General features: G+C 50.0%; 1 protein-coding gene across 2 annotated transcripts in view; it reads right to left on the bottom strand.

Annotated features, from left to right (window-relative positions):
* Nucleotides 1–4,591: 4,591 nt before the first annotated feature.
* Nucleotides 4,592–15,798, bottom strand: part of SEPTIN11 (septin 11) — a 38,503-nt gene continuing 27,296 nt past the window's right edge. For both annotated transcript variants that reach the window (XM_058804377.1, XM_058804378.1), the window contains exons 5-10: nt 14,661–14,822; nt 12,976–13,072; nt 11,883–12,051; nt 8,514–8,646; nt 7,926–8,113; nt 4,592–4,797 (exon numbers count right to left, since the gene is read on the bottom strand). In XM_058804377.1, coding sequence (XP_058660360.1) covers nt 4,782–4,797; nt 7,926–8,113; nt 8,514–8,646; nt 11,883–12,051; nt 12,976–13,072; nt 14,661–14,822 — 765 coding nt within the window. In that variant the 3' untranslated portion in view covers nt 4,592–4,781. The remainder of the gene's footprint in view (nt 4,798–7,925; nt 8,114–8,513; nt 8,647–11,882; nt 12,052–12,975; nt 13,073–14,660; nt 14,823–15,798) is intronic.

Here is a 15,798-nt window from a genome sequence, read left to right as displayed (position 1 = left end):
TTACCTTGGCAGGCTAAAGGAAGGGAAGTCCTTGATTAAGGTTCACAGATGCAAAGAATAAATCACTAGTATTCGGTTCAAAATCAAAGTGCATCACTCTACACAAACCAACATCCCAAGAGGCTCGGGCTGCCTCCTCCCCTCCATCCCAAACCAGCTGGAGGTCACTACACACATTTACAGGTTTTGTTTTCACCTTCAAGCAATCCTTTGGCATTTGTCAAACTTTTCAGTTGAGTTCACTTCCAAAGTAAACAAGATAGAAATTTTAACAACTTGCCCACATTCAGCACTGTTAAAAAAATAATCACTAATTAGGCTTCATGAAAACAAAATGAAGCCCTGGATCTGCGTGCGAGCCAGTGCAGCTCGGCTGTACAAAACCAGAATCCCGCTCTGCCCATAGCGAGGCACAGCCAGAAAATAAGGCCTTGACTGTCCAGGACAGGCTCCATCAGTGCCACAGGATGGGACATCCACCGTCACACAGTGACACACTGAGAACATCACAGGTCTATGGAGAGATTTCCAGCCATGCCAGAGGAGCACAGGACGCCCTTGAGATGAAGTTGTGGTATCCAAAGCAGCCAGGCTTGAGGCAGAAATGAAATCCTCCAGCTATGCACACTCACCCCCCAGTCTGTCACTGTGTGTGTCACCAGCAGCGTGTGCACGTTAGGGCAGAGGAAAGCGGGGAGGGAGGCAAAAAAATCCAACTAACCCAGAGCAAGGAGGCACAGTGCGGCCGAGCTCCCTCCGGCGGCCGTTCCCTCCGGCACTGCTGCAAGCCTGGACGCTGTCGGTGGCGCGCAGGAGCGGGCACATCCCGCACAGACACACAGCACAGCACACCCTCAGACGCACGGGTGGGAACAAAGGGGGAAGGAGAGGAGGGCAGACGTGATGGAGGAATGAGGTGGCTCTTCTCCTGGCAGGGGTGCCCGGATCCGCAGCTCTTCCAGTGCCCTACGGTCCACTGGGAGAGAGGGTGCGGGGGCTTTGGCAAGGTGACGGTTACATAAAGAAGAAGCTACAGAAAAAAAGAGAAAAACAGAAGAGAAAAGAAACAGAGGTTCAGAATTGAAATGAAAAAGTGAGGGTGGAACAAAGGAGGAACAACATTTTTAATATCAGTCACGGGGGAGGGAATGTACTGGACAGGTGTCACACACATCAACTCTGGCCCGAGCTCCCCAAGACACCAGCTGGGGTGGGGACCAGGCTCATGACCACCACAAGAAGCGACTGACAAACAGCAGCACGAACCTACAGAGGCACCTCAGAGGCACAGAATAACCTGCTGGGGAGGCAGAGGCTGACAGGTGACCCTCCTGTCACCCCGCCACAGAACAGCAACAGCAAATGTCACAGAGGCCACGCAAAGACCAAAGCTTTGGGTAAAAATATATTTCCTCTCCCCACTTCAAGTGTTGGCACTATGTGGATCTGCAGCCTGAAGCATATACAAGAAATAACTGAGCTTATGCTAGAAGGTTATTATTCCATCTGTAATTCAAAAACTGAAATATTTTAACATCAAATAAAGTGACAATATCTAACAGATGCATACATATCATTTGCATTAACACTGTATGTAGGTTACACAATCGTTTAGTTACAAACATGGGTTATTTTCCAATAGCAAGGTAATAAAGTCCTACATCTATGGTTTAAGGCAATCAGGATATTAAAATACAAGATTTCTACTGCTGTTCACAGCTTTGTTTCCCATTAATTAAAAAACCCTTCATATTTGTAGAGCTCTGTGCTGGCACACGCTGGTGAGAGCACCGCAGATCTCACACCCTGCACATGCAGCCCAGGCCCGGGGAGAAGGGACACAGAAGGGGACTGGAGTCACACGGACACAGCTGAGGTGGTCACACACAAAAAGACACTTCCATCTGCACTGGGAGGGGTTGGGAGAAGCAGAGGAGAGCTGCCTGCAGAACCATGGGCCCTGTTTAACACAGATGTCCTTCCAGGGAGACACACAGCTCCCTGCTGGGATTTCAAGCTGTCAGGAGCACGTGGAGGGGTGACAGGAGTGGCAGCTCTCCAGTTGGAGAGGAGCCTGGCGTGGGTGCCAGCGCCTGCTTTCCCCTGTGGCTCCCGCAGCGCCACAGGAGATGCATCTCAACATGATGCATTTCACAACCATGAGCTCCAAGGGCACCTTCCTACTCACTGCCCCCCCAGCAAGGAACAATGTCGTCCCCAGAAGGTTCTTGGGGACAAACCCTTAATCCATCTCCTCCTCTCCCACTGCCTGCCAGACCCACGTGTGCCCCCTCTCTGCAGAGCAGCCACAGCCCCTCACAGAGACCTGGACTGTCTTTGCTTTTCCGTTCTGGGGGTCTGCTTCATGCCTTGGGAACATCCCCATCCCAGAAAAAGCACGTTTCAGTGGGCTGTCCTGCTCCTCTGTATTAGCCTAAGGACTGAAATCCACCTTGTGAGGAACGTGCAGTTTTAGAGGGGCATTAACCACCCCACTTGCAAGTGAGTGACTTGGAGCATCTCCCAGAAAAGCACAGCTGCTCTCCCATCAGGAGCGAGGCAGGAAGGGTCAGTCTCTTCCTGCTGTACTTACATGCAGAGGTGAAAGCACATCCAGCCAGACCCGAGTCTATCATTCACTCCATGCACATCAGGGGCTACTGGGAAAAAAGGCACAGGGAAAGGAAAAGCAACAAGAGCAGCAGGAACAAGCTAAACATGGCCCAGAGGGGTTCAAGATGGGGAAAAAAGTAGTTTCCATCTCCTTTGGCAAAAAAACCAAAACAGTACCTTTGACATCTTCAAGTTTGTGGTTTATTCCCAGTTTCTCCAACACAGCTGGTTTTCTGCTGGAGAAAAACTCAACCAAAAAGACACTAATGCACTTGGCCACAGCTTTCTGTCAAAAAGGAAAAGCTCAGCTCAGCTGATTTCCCCTGCTAAACATCCCTTGAAGGGCTGTTAAATGAAGCAGGAGAAATAAATGTTAAAATTAAGTTTTCTACTTGGCACAAAACACTGGTAATTAAAAAGATGACATGCATAGAGGCAGCTGAAGCAAAGCATATTGCCACAAGCACTCGGTGATGGGCATGTGATGTGACTGTAAAAAACTCATGCAAACAACTCAAACTTCTTCCTTCATAACTCAAGATTTTAAAGCTGGGTTTGCCAGAAGCCACAAGAAACAGAATTTCATTTTTCCAATTAACCCTGCAGCAAACCTATTTAACCCGATGAAAAGTGCATAGTTGGCAACTCCAGGAGGGGAAAAAAACCAAACCCAAACAACAACAACAAAAGGATAATAATTTTAAAAACTACTTTAAAAAAATAAAAAAAAAATTATACATATTTTTTAAAAGGATAAAAAGGTTAACTGCTTTATTTCCAGCTTATTTATCAATTTTTGCTGTCTACCAAGAAATGGTTCATAGATATTCTCTTCCTAAAGCCATGTTTAAGCAGTGAGGGTTAAAAAGCAGGACAACCCATAAGCTAACCTCCAAGCACCTCCCAATCCAACACCTGAGGAAAAAGTGATTAAAAGAAGTGAGAAGTCTGCCTTTTCTTTTCTCCCCAGAGAAATTCCATCCAGAAGCAGGCAAACAGCTGCAGTGGGAGACTCAGGTAGGAAGAGTTTTGTGTAAGAAGGGTTTAAAGAAGGCTTTAAAGAGACTGCCTAGCTAGGATGTGCTGGCTGTGCACTGGCAGAGGAAGAAATCCAGGAGTCACAGGGTAAGCACGGCTTGCCACTCCTTGGGAAGGAAGGGAATGACACTGTCTGCAAGCAATGGCATGGAAAAAACACTTGAAATACCCCCATTTCCACTGTGTGCTGGCCAGAGAGCAGGGCCTGGCTTATCCTACAGCTCCTTGGCATGTCCTAGGAACACCTGAATGCGACATTATTCCTGCTGCAGGAGGGCTGGGGGGCAGCACAGAGACTGTGTCCAGGCACCTTCTCTCCCTTGACCTGGAACTGTGGATCCCACATACACCTGGAAGTTCCAAGAGGATGCTGAAGGCTCTACCTTCCCCCTGCCCAGGCATTTGATTCCATGAGGGCTGCTAAGCCTTGTTAAGATCCTGCTCCTTGGAAAGCAGGCAGGATTTTAAGGGAGGCTCCAAAGGTTTGAGGCAATGGTGCAGGGGGAGCAGTGCTGGGAATGGTCCCTCCCCAAGGCTGGAAACCAGGCCAGGGAGGACAGCAGGAACAGGAACTACACAAATTATCATGCAAATGTCACAGCATGCAGGGTCAGTTACACTGGGTTATCTGCACACACCCCCCTCCCTCTGCCCCGTGGGACTGGGGCTGCTCAACACATCAGCCCCTCGAGGAACGTGGGTCAGGCTAAACTCCAGCTCCAGCCACGGCCTGGGCTGGCTGGGACATTCCTGAACCACTCACTCCCTGGGGATCCCACAGCACAGCCAGCAGCACTGAGGGCACCTGAGCCAGCCAACACCTGAGCTGCTGACAGCCAACTCTGACTCTTGGTTCAGACTGGGGGCCAAAAGTAATTTACTGCTGATGGTCTTGGTGAGAAAAATGCACGGTGTCATCATGGTTACCTTGTCCCTCCACCCACCCCTGAAATTCCAATTGCACAGTCCTGCACCCAATCCCTCTTCCTTCTTGTTCCCACTATGTTATTAGATGAGTTAATAGTTATTCATGTTAAAAAATGGAAAAAAAATATAAAAAGAAAACAGATGGCAGAGACACATTACTGCAAAAGCAGGTGAATGCAGGAACATCCTTGGCTCGACAGGCTTTATGTGAAGCTTGCACTGCAAGTTAAAAAACAGAACAAAAAACAAAAAAGTTAGCACTAATTGAACTCAAAATGCAAAAAAAATAAAGAAAGCCAGGAGAGCCAACACCAGCAACCCGCTCCGGTGGGTGGGCATGCAGATGGATTATGGAATTACAAAGAAATTCAACCTCAAGGCTGGGCTCTACTCTGGCCTATGACAAGCAAAAGTAAAAAGAAAAACTGCAGACACAGAAGTACTGACCAACCAACCCTGTAAGCTGGCCCAGGTGACAGCCTGTCACCACAGAGCTCGGTGGCTTTGGGGCTCACTTGTTCCCAGCTGGGACACGGGTGCAGGGGGCCAGCTTGGGGTACTCGCCATGGACATCCTAGCAGGATAGCTCAGGTATCTCACACCTGGACACCAGGATGTCTCCAAGCACTTGGGCTTTCACAGTCAGCTCAGATCCTTCAGGCACCACCAAACCCCTCTTTTTACAGGGTGTTGGGCCAGGCCCTGACAGGGGTGTTGTAGCTCTGGGACTGCTTTGGGACTAGCATGGTCCCTGATGGCCAGACCAGGCACATTGGACTGGAAACTTAAGTGGAAAGGAACTGGGGAAAAGAAAAAAAGGTTTTACACTTGGCTTTCAGAGGCAGCTTTTAATAACTGGAGACAGAAGCCAAGCAGATGGTCCTGGCTCCTGGGGGGCTGCGGATGAGCAGCAACAACGGCACATGTTGAGGCATGTGGCCATCCAGCCTGCAGCAGGCCAGCACCAGAAGGCTGCTTGCCTCTCCCACTGGCTCTGCTGCCAGGAGCTCTCTCAGACTGGTCAGGTTGGAAGCACAGTCCCCTACAGCAGGGGCTCAGCCCCACGTCCAGGCAAGTGCCAGAGTCTGCTCTGCAGCCACCCCTTCGGTGCCTGAGGGACACAGGTGTGCTGTCCCCAAACACTGCTGCTGTCAGACCACAGCCCCAAACTTTTTAGATAAAAAGAGTACAAGCTAGAGAATTTTTGGAGGAATAGTCTGGAAATCAAGAAGGCTGAGCTCTCCTTCATGGAGTCAGGCCAGCAGAAGATTTTACCCTGAGCCTTCCCTCCAGCATGCACACCACAGTGGGAAGTCTCTCTTGCCTAAATCAGAGAAATCCAATCCCACCTTGAGAAAAATCAAGCATTCCCATTAATTACTTTGTGGGGAGGCTGTAAGGGTCAGGCATGGCAAGGCTTTCCTCTGGCAACTGCAAAGAAGCACCACAGGCCATGGCAGCAGAGAGAAAGGCTGGAAGCCTTAACTACACAAACTGCAGCTCCACATTAGAGTGCAAGGAGAAACTGAAAGCCTCCAGAAAATCAAGGCAAGCTACAAGGCAGGAGCATCAGCATTTCCCTTGAAAGCTTCTGTTAGTAACTCTGACACTAGAGAACACCTGCAGCAGGTACAGCACCTGGCATGGAGCGACACAAAGGACACACTAAAACACGGGCATGTTCCTCGAGGCTGGATTTCTGTGAACGCAGCAGCAAAGCAGAACCTGTGTTTGTCACGGTCCCAGGGAACAGCCCTGTCTCACCCATGAGGCTGGAACCAAACAGGAGCTCACACTGACCACCCAAAGGGACAGAACTCCCCAGGCCATTCTGTACTGCACTGGTCCTACAGCTGAGAGACGAAAAAATCTGACTGCACAGTTCTTAAAAATACTAGGCTAACTCTGAGAGATAAGGAAAAGGGTCTTCAAAACTTTCTATTTTCTTTAGGGAATACATCACCATGTCTGAGATCTCGGGTGAGAGAAGATGAGTGTCCCAGCTATCTATCTGCAGCAGGGGGTTTCAGCATGCCTGGGCCTTAGCTGCCGCCACTGGCCCGTTCCAGTGCTCAGCCCGACACCCCTGGGTCTGGTCTGTAAGGATTTCTCCCCGAGCAGAGTGTGCAGCATGCAGCACTCCACGGATCCTGGCAGGGCCCAGGGCCAGGTCCTCGGGCAGCAGCGAGCAGCACGGCTCCATAGGAGCTACATCAATTGACAGCAGCCGAGGAAGCGGCCCCAGGCCCTGCCCACCTGCCCAGGCACAGAACCAGAGACAGGGCCATGCAGCGAGGGTGCAAGCTGTGAAACACCAGCACATCTGCTGCACAGCTGCTGCCACACAGCTCAGGCCAGCTGCAGCTCCCAGGCTGGCACGGGAGACACATGGGTCTGAGGCACAGCCCTGCTGGCACTTGGCTCTGCCAGGGGTGACACCACCCCTGTTACTCTAAGGAACACCCCATTCTCTCCTGGGCAGCGAAAGCAGTGTGGAACTGTCGTTTTTGTGTGTGGGTTAACCAAGTGTTTTCCAATGAGATCTGCTGCATCCCCAGCCTTCCCAATGGCAGTACCAACTAAGCACCCTTAGCACAGGTGACTCACTAAGGACTTGCATGAGCACCCTCTTACTAGGAATGGAAAAAGCCAGGGGAGGGCAAAGGATCACATTCCTAGGACACAAATATAAAATAGTAAAAAACAGTGCCAGGATCTTGACTAAAAGGTAAAGGTTACTTAGCTTATTATGTCAACTTGATACAACCACAAACGCCATTTAACCACAATTACAGTACCGTAGTAGTTTGTTTTTCTAAAAAAATACAAAACCAAAGCTTCTTGTCTTTAAAGCAAGCTTCCAAGTCATCACTTTTGGCACTAGCATTCCCCATGTAAAAATAACATGGTGGTTTTGGTTTCTAATTTACTTCTACTTACAACTACAACCTTAAGGAATGGGAACTGGAGACTACCGGTGAAAGAAAGGACGGGTAGCAACTCCCTTAATACTTCTGGCTCAGGCAGATAAATCTGAGTCCAGAACATCCCATAGTTCCAGAAGATGCTGAACAGATCACAAATCAAAACTCCACCATCCAATTGCTCTCCCACACCAGTCAGACTTGAAGATAAAATTTGAAGGTACTCTTCTAGAGAAAAATTAAGATCATGTCCCCGGCCCACCCTTTAGAAAAAAAAATATTTTATTTGATCAGGCTGAGAAAAGGCCTGTTTCCAGTCTGGTAATGGGGAAAAGCAAATACAGACATGCAGCAAGGAAGAAAAAAACAACCTCCCAAAATTTATAACAAACCCTACAAAGGGTTTGGGTGACAACCGCTTACTTTTTCTTGTCCTTGTCTTTCTTGGTTTGTTGAGAACCTGCCTGCTGAGCCTGTGACTGTAATAGCTGAGCTGCTGCCTTCTTCTTTTGAAAGTTGTTCAGCTCTTCCTCAAGTTCCTTCTTTTTGTCTTCCACCTTTTTCTTCTCTTCTTGGTGAGTTCTCTTTAGATGGTCAAACTTTTCGTGAAGCTGCCGGGACAGAGACAGTGAGAATTGACTGGGAAGAGAGGAAGGAATGTTCCACCCTGATTTATGATGCCCCAGGTATTCCTGCTGGCACTGAGGCCTCCCTGCACTGCCTGCAGGCCATCAGCCTGTCCCCATTCTGCCTGACTTGTGAGAAAAGCCCTGCAGGTAACACTCACTGGCACTCGAGAGAGCAGGAATTCCCATAGCAGCAGCACCTCCATATTGCATCCCTCAGTGCTTGGTACCTTGGTACTCTATCAGGTTAGTGCAGAACAAGGGAACTTGGGCACTGAGGGCACTGTCTGCACCTCTGCAGCAGTACAAGGCTTGAGGAGCAGCTTCCTGCCCCAGCAGGACATGTTCTCTAACAGCCCTGCCCTCACAGTTACAATATACTCACATCCTTCTCTGCTTCCTTCAACTCTGCTTCCTTCTCCTTCACTCGCATGACAAACATCTGCCTCATTTCGTCCTCCTTCTTCTGGAGTTCGCCCAGGAATTCATTCCTCTTTGCTTCATAAGTCTCTTGGAGACTGTTAAAAGCACACAAACCCCAGTCAGAACAGTGTTTCAAGCACAGCCAGGAGCTTCCAGCCCTCGGAGACCTCAGCACTTAGGCTGTCGTGTCGCAAACCACGGCAGAGGCTCCAGCAGAGGCAGCATCAGCCCCGTGAAAGCCATGGCAGCTTGCTAGGTGGCAGCAGTGGGAGGCGAATGGAAAGGAGGAGCCGAGCTCCCTGCACAGCGTCCCGCGCATCACTCAGCAGGCAGGGCGGCTGTCCTGGAAGAGAAGCAGCCTCCACACAAGTGCCTGCAGTAATCCCCGATGCCCACGGGGCCGGTGATCCCTCGGAGCCACACCGCATCTCTTCTCCCTGTGTTTGTGCCAAGTCTGCGTTCCAAATGCAAGGTCTGTGCAGCAGACCCGGGAGAAATCTGCCCCTGGTGTAGCTCATTAGGCACGACACTGACACAGAGCAGAATTCATTTTCACTACTCATTGCTGATAGAGTCACATCAGGAGCTTGATTTAGATAACACCATCCTGGGAGACCTCCCTTTCTCCTTTGGCCTTTGCAAACCATCAGCAGCCTTCCTACCCCAAATAACCACATGACTGGATTCCTTCATTCCCTCTCCACTCCTTGGCATTCCTTCATCTCCCCAGCACTGAGATAGGCAGTGAAGATTTGGGACATGAAATACGTTGTCCATGTACCTCTGAGATTTTTAAAGCCTCTTAGGAACTCTGGATGCCAAATTCCTCTTTTGTTTTATTCCTTAAATGGATTTGGATAGCCCAGCCATAATGATAGTGTGGGAATGATAACTATTTCCCCCAAGAGGCTTTTCTGAAAAAGCATTTTTAAAATGAAAACTCCACTGAAGTCACACAGACACGTTGCATCCATGTGCCTAAGGAACACATTAACTCTTGGGCCAGTGGAACACCCTAATTCCAACAAAGTTAAGTTTTTACTTTTCCTAGCAGTGTCGGGGGGGTTTGATGGCTTTTTTATTGGTTGGGGCTTTTTTAGGGGATGCAATATTGAGCTGGGGAACACAACTTGTCAGATTATCTCAAGCCTTGTATTTAACTCTGCTAATTAATAGGCACTTCAGTTACCTCCTAAAATACCCTCCAGACAGGATGCCCAGAGCTGTTCTGGCACAGCACTGGCTGCCCCAGAGAAATCACACCATTCCACATGACCACACCAGCTTCCTACACATGGAAGCAAAAATACTGATTCTAAAAACTACAAAAATCCTTTCGTGGGAGAGCAGGGCAAGAGCTATCTTTGGAGTTTTAGCTACATGCAGAACCAGACCTCTCACAGCATACAGTCTTCAGGAGACTCAAAACAAAACCTCGCTAAAATTCAGTGCTGGATTTAATGCTCTGACTGCGGACACTGAAACTTCAATTCCTTGTGAAGGATGTGGCAAAGCCCAAGGGCAGGTGAGCCTTTGCTGCTCAGTGAGCACAAACTGAATCTGCAATTAGTGCCACGGTGTCCTAGGAAGCAGCAGAGCCTCAGAGAGTGAAACAGAAAGCTCTGCACGCAGCTCGTGGGATCGTGGACTGCAAACCACTCCTTCCAAAGTTCACTTCCAGAAACACCATGCTGGGTGATGGGCAAGCAGGAAAAGCCTGGCAGGAGTGAGAGGGGCAGGGGCTTCCTGTTAAACTGTCGCAGGTTCAAAGCTTCATTCTCTGCTGCAGTGACTCTGACTTCCAGAGGAGCCAAGTTCTCAGAGAAACAGGCCTGGCAACTCCCAGGCTGCATGTGAAAAAAAACAATTATAGCCCTAAGGAATAACAGTCCAAACCAACTGGGATCCCTGCTGCTTCTCACAGGCAAAGATGACAAGGGAATTGGCTTTTAAGTACACAACCATATGAACCTAAACTACAAGAGTAACTTGATTTCCCAACACTCCCCCACACACTGAAGGATGCCCTGGCAAATAATATTATTTGAAAAAGGAGTATTTTGAAAAGCTCAACCAGAGCAGCAAAGAATTCAGCCCACAACAGACAGAGGACAGCAGAATGGTCTCTGTGCAAAGAGACCTCATTTCATGGGGCTGGTGCCTGTTGGGATCCTGGGGCTCCCTCCCGACCTCTTGCAGCCTGGCCAGGCAATGTGGGGGTCTCAGACAGCAGCAGTGCCCCTTTTCCACACCTCACAGAAGCTCCTACACAGCACCAAGGCTTTGCTGGGACCTCCTGCCCTGCTCCCCCTGAGATTTGCCAAAGGCTCCCTGCTCCTGGCTGATGCAAGCTGGCTGAAGGGCAGCAGTTCCTGTGGCTCCTGGGGCCAAGATGCAGGGAAAAGCATCCTTTTGATCCCTGAGCTCAGAGAGAATGTCTCCCTCATTTCAGATATACATCAGCCTCGGCCAAACAGCTTGGGATCATAGGTTTTGTTTGTTTATTGGAGGGAAAAGGCACCCAGAGTGAGCTGCTCTGAACTAGCACGTACCAGATGGAGAAATTCTGTACATTTTCATTTCCTTTCTACTTATAGCTTGGTCAAAAGAGGCCTCGTGTACAGGAAGCAATGGAAATTCCTCAGATTCCTCCAAAGGAAGGGCTGAGCCCATCTTAAGCCATTGCTCTCCAGAAAGGAAATCCAATAAAGCTTCACACTTGGGCTTAGTAACAGAACTGGGCTTGACTGATTCCAGCCAGGTTTCTGCTGCAGAAGAAGTGCAGCTGCATCAACTCAGTAAGTCAGAAACAAGACCCCAAACCAATGCCAGCCCCTGACACACATGTGTGTTACAGGGGCAAGCCCCCACCGGTGCACTGGAATTCTGACTGCCTTCCCCAGGAGGCAGAGAGGACATGGAACACTGTGAGGCAGGGGGTGCAATTACTGGGGAAAAGCTGGGGAGGAATGGGAAACAGGAAATGAAGGGAGAAAACAAACACTCCCTCCCAAATTCCCACACAGCTGCTGTCCCTGGCTAATGGCTTGGGCTGCAGACCAATAAAGCTGTCTGACAGAATGAACTATGTGTTCAGTAATCAGCCAAACCTCAGGCATGAGACCCTCTTCACAGCTCACCTTGGGCCAGCTGTGAGGAGCTCCAGGAGGGTCAAAAGATCATTTACCTCAGCATGTCCCCAGAGCATGGGCCACCTTGCTGCTGCACAGACATGGCTGCACTTTTCCTCACCAGAATTTCAGGCAGCCCTGAGCAGCAGCAGAGCAAGCAGACTGCAGAGCACACCAGTGCCTGTGTTGCACATCCCTACCTGAAAGGTTTGCTGTCTGGATCTGTGTCCTTGAAGCCCATCTCTTCCAGCTTGCAGCGCCTGTACAGCTCGTAGTGCCGGGTGTGCGTCTGCTCCCGCAAGTCCTCCATGTTCACCCGGATCAGCATCTCCCGCAGCTTCACAAAGTCACAGTGGTTTTCATTTTCCACTGCAAAAATGACACAATATCCACAGGGAGAACATGAAACCCGGGAGCTGGGCTCCCCCCTTCCCTGGATCTGGGCCCCAGTGCAGCAAACCTCAGAGCACAGCTCCGAGTCAGCCCGCACCAAAAGGCCCTGCTGAACTGGGGCTGAAGCCATCCCACGCCAGCACGGGCCTGAGTTCAAGGCCTGCACTGGATCTGCACCATCTGTGCATTGCCCATCTGTCACAGGGCTCCCACCTCCCCACCCATTTTGGCACCAGCAAAGTGATGATCTGTTTGCTCACAGGATTTCACTTCCCACCCAAACCCACTCACAATCCTAGCACTTATAGGGGCTTGCAGAGGCCAAGTCTAAACTCAATCTCCAGCTATCTGGTCCTAGTCTTCTGGGAACAGCAAGAACCCAGAAGGACACAGGTCAAGTCCAAGACCTCCCAAATACATCAGCTTCTTTCCTAACCGTTTTTCCCAGTACCATCCTCTGGTAAACACAGTGGAAGTCTCTGAAGCTGCTTCAGGGGCAGCTGGTATTACTGAGAAAACAGAGAGTTTTACAGAACTTCAGTGTGAATGCTCCCCTGCAGCTTCCTGGGCCATTCTCCAATGGGATACACAACTGAAGCCACAAGGAGATCATCACCATCTCAATTCCGTACTTCTCAGTGCTAGCTGGAAAGCAAGGATCAGGTCTGGATTTTTGGCAGCTTCAGTAAAGCTTGGGCTGCAAACAGTGTCCTGGCCAAATTCTGCCCTCCTGCAGGAAGGAGCTTTTGGCTTCATGTCCAGATGCCCATGCTCAGATCTAAGCTGTGCTCTCTCAGATTTTGGTAAGGGCCATCCAGAGATGGAAGTAACAGAACTGGTTATTCTTGGATAAGAAGGGGACGGGGTGAGAAGGCCTGGCTCGTGCCCTTGGTAACATACCCTGCACAACACCCCAGGGGTACTGCCTGGCTTTCGCCATCTTGTTGCCAATCTTCACTTCCTCAGTGCTGCCAACCACGGCAAAAGGAAGGTGGACCTACAAAAGGAAAGGGACAATGAGGCCAGGGATTTCCTTTGCTGCCTTGCCAGAGATTGTTTCTCAAGAAAGCTGTTTACTGGGGCAGCTCTGCTAAATTTAAGTTGTTTAAACACCTTTGCAATTTGTCTGGTTCCAGGAAGAGCAACAGGACAATCTGGATGAGAAACCTGATCAGACTTAAAGCCCAAAATTCTGAGATTGTAAAAACACGAGATACGTACATTGTTTTCCATTTAATTACAAAGCACTACTGTCTTAAGCACAGAACAAGTCTTACAAACTGGAACTGAATTTGAACACCGAGAAAAAAGAATCGTGAAACAATAAAAAAGAAAATACACTAGATCTTCTCAAGGAAGGCAAAATTCAGGGGGATTTTGCTGCTACAAAGAACTGCTAATGCTTCCTCTTACACAGGGCAAAGCTGTGAGCAAGGGGAAGAGCGGAGCTGACCCAGCCCTGGCTGACACATCTGAGTCATGGAGCTCTGCTCCGTCCAGGTTTCTCTGTGGGTGTGGTGGCGGCAATCTGGGATCTACTCCCAGAAGTGTGGCTGCTGCCAGGAGGGAGCTCACCTCAGCTGCCAGCCCAGCCCAGCAGAAAACTCTCCCTGCCTTAACAGCAGCCAAAGGGGCTGGGTGCAAGCTCTGGGAGCGGGAGCTGTGTCAGCTAAGCTGTGGTCACAGCCTGGGTGGGAAGGGAATATGTCAGGGCAGAGGAGATGGGATTATCTGGCAAAGGGGTTTAACAGCAGTCAGGCTGCACCTGAGGAAGGCAGAGCTCCGCACCAATGCACGCTGGTAGAGCCACATGCCTTCTCTGTGCCAGCTTCTCCCTGCTTAAAACAGCAAGAGAGGCAATAGAGAGCTTTGGAGAGGGTCTAACCTTCAGCTGGATGAGATAATTGCCCATCTACAAACCCTTGAGCAGCAAAACTCACAGCAGCCTTCAAATAGCAAAGAAATAGCTTAATCTGAGTGCACTTGTTTTAAGACTGGCACATCCTCTTGGGGCCAATCAACACCTCACTGCCGGCAACCCTGAGCTCAGATTCTTCCCTTTGTACCCTGAGTCAGGCCCTTGGCAGAGTTGCTTCCCGTGGTAACCCCCACTAAAATGCTAGGTCCAGTCTAGTCCTTAGTGCCCTCCCACCCGATGTCTAGAGGCAGGGGAGGAGGTAACAGCCAGAGCCACTGATGGGCTGTGGAGAGCTGGAACATCAGCGGAAACCGAAACAAAGGCGGCAGTGAATGAATCACCCCCATGAAGCAGCCAGTGGTCGTTTGGGACAGGAAAGCCAAACCTCAGCTCTCTGCCCTGACCACACTGAGGCCCTGCCTCCCATCCTCTTCCTTTCCAGAGACGGGAATACTGCAACAGGGGAAGGATGTGAGAACTGCAACGGGGGAGAAGTGTTTGTCACACAAGGAAACGTTTCAGACCAGGTACTGCCAGCCCCCAAAAGCCTTCTGGCCAGGCTGATGTCTGTGCTAAAATTGCAGTTTTGAAGCCAAGCAAGATCCAGCAGGGCCATCAAGGACAGGGCCAGGCAAGGCAAGGGCAGGCAGCCCCCCAGATAACATACACTCATGGTGGCATTGATCTCAGCCACTGTCTCCTCATCGGTGGGGAACTGGTAGATCTGGACGCCGTTGCTGACCAGCTCGCTCATGATTTTGCTCTTGAACTTGTGCAACTCGTTCTTTGCAATGGTGTCGGCCTTGGCAATGATGGGAATGATGTTCACCTGCAAGACAGGACAGCACAGGTTGTGTCTCTGGGAGAGGACAGAGCAGAACACCCAGTGACAGCCCTGAAGTGCCACCAGCCAGCATCCCCAGCAGATGAACTTCCCTGGGGCTGCTGCTGCCAGCAGCACCACCTCAGGCAGGATTTCCAGGCAGCAGTGATGGCCTAAGAAAGAAGTCAAATGCAATTTGGCAGCATGCTATTTCCTGTCCTGTCATACTCCCCTCCTCATCTGAATTGGCTGGACAGGAAATGTTGTCATAGATTATTATGAGCTGCTCCAAAAAAAAAAAGAGAAAGGAAATGACCATCTCTGCGCATCCCCTGGTACTGCAGCTGGCTGGATTTCAGCTGGAGCCACGCTCAGACAACAGCCTGTCACAGACCCCCACTAGGGGAATGTCACCAGGGACACCGGAGGGGCAGCAGAGCTGCTGTCACAGGAGGTGGAAGCAGATGGTGCCTATCCAGCCCTGGGACACACAGGACAGGGGCTGGCAGTAACACAGGCACACTTCCCCCACCTGTGTGCCCTCATGTGCCCCTGGACACTGCTGCACTGCAGGACCAGGGATCACTCCTCCCTGCACAGCTCTGCATGAAAGATGAGTTACTGCCTCTCTTCCCTAGGCAGGCTGTTGGCAAGGATAAAGATCCTGCCTTCTCTCCCTGTCTCCTCCCTTCAGAGGGACAGTTTCTGCTTTTGATCTTGCAGGTTTGTTTTTCCCTGCAACAGCAGACAGAAATTGTACTGAGGATAACAGTAATATCGACCTATATCGAGGGATCTTAACTACAGTACTTAAAAATCCTCTTCTATTACATCACTTAATTCTGTTTGGAGCTATTAAATCCCCCTTGGCCAAAAAGATAGACCAGGAATGTCAATTAGCTCACTTGGGATAAATCTCCATAACCTTATTTTCAGTTGAAGAAGGCAAGGAACTTTCTCTCTCACCACATAAAACCCAATC

Source organism: Ammospiza caudacuta, chromosome 4 (assembly GCF_027887145.1).
Source record: "Ammospiza caudacuta isolate bAmmCau1 chromosome 4, bAmmCau1.pri, whole genome shotgun sequence".
Classification (NCBI taxonomy): Eukaryota; Metazoa; Chordata; class Aves; order Passeriformes; family Passerellidae; genus Ammospiza; species Ammospiza caudacuta.
Note: the sequence above shows the minus strand (reverse complement) of the source record. Positions and strands in the feature narration are given on the sequence as shown.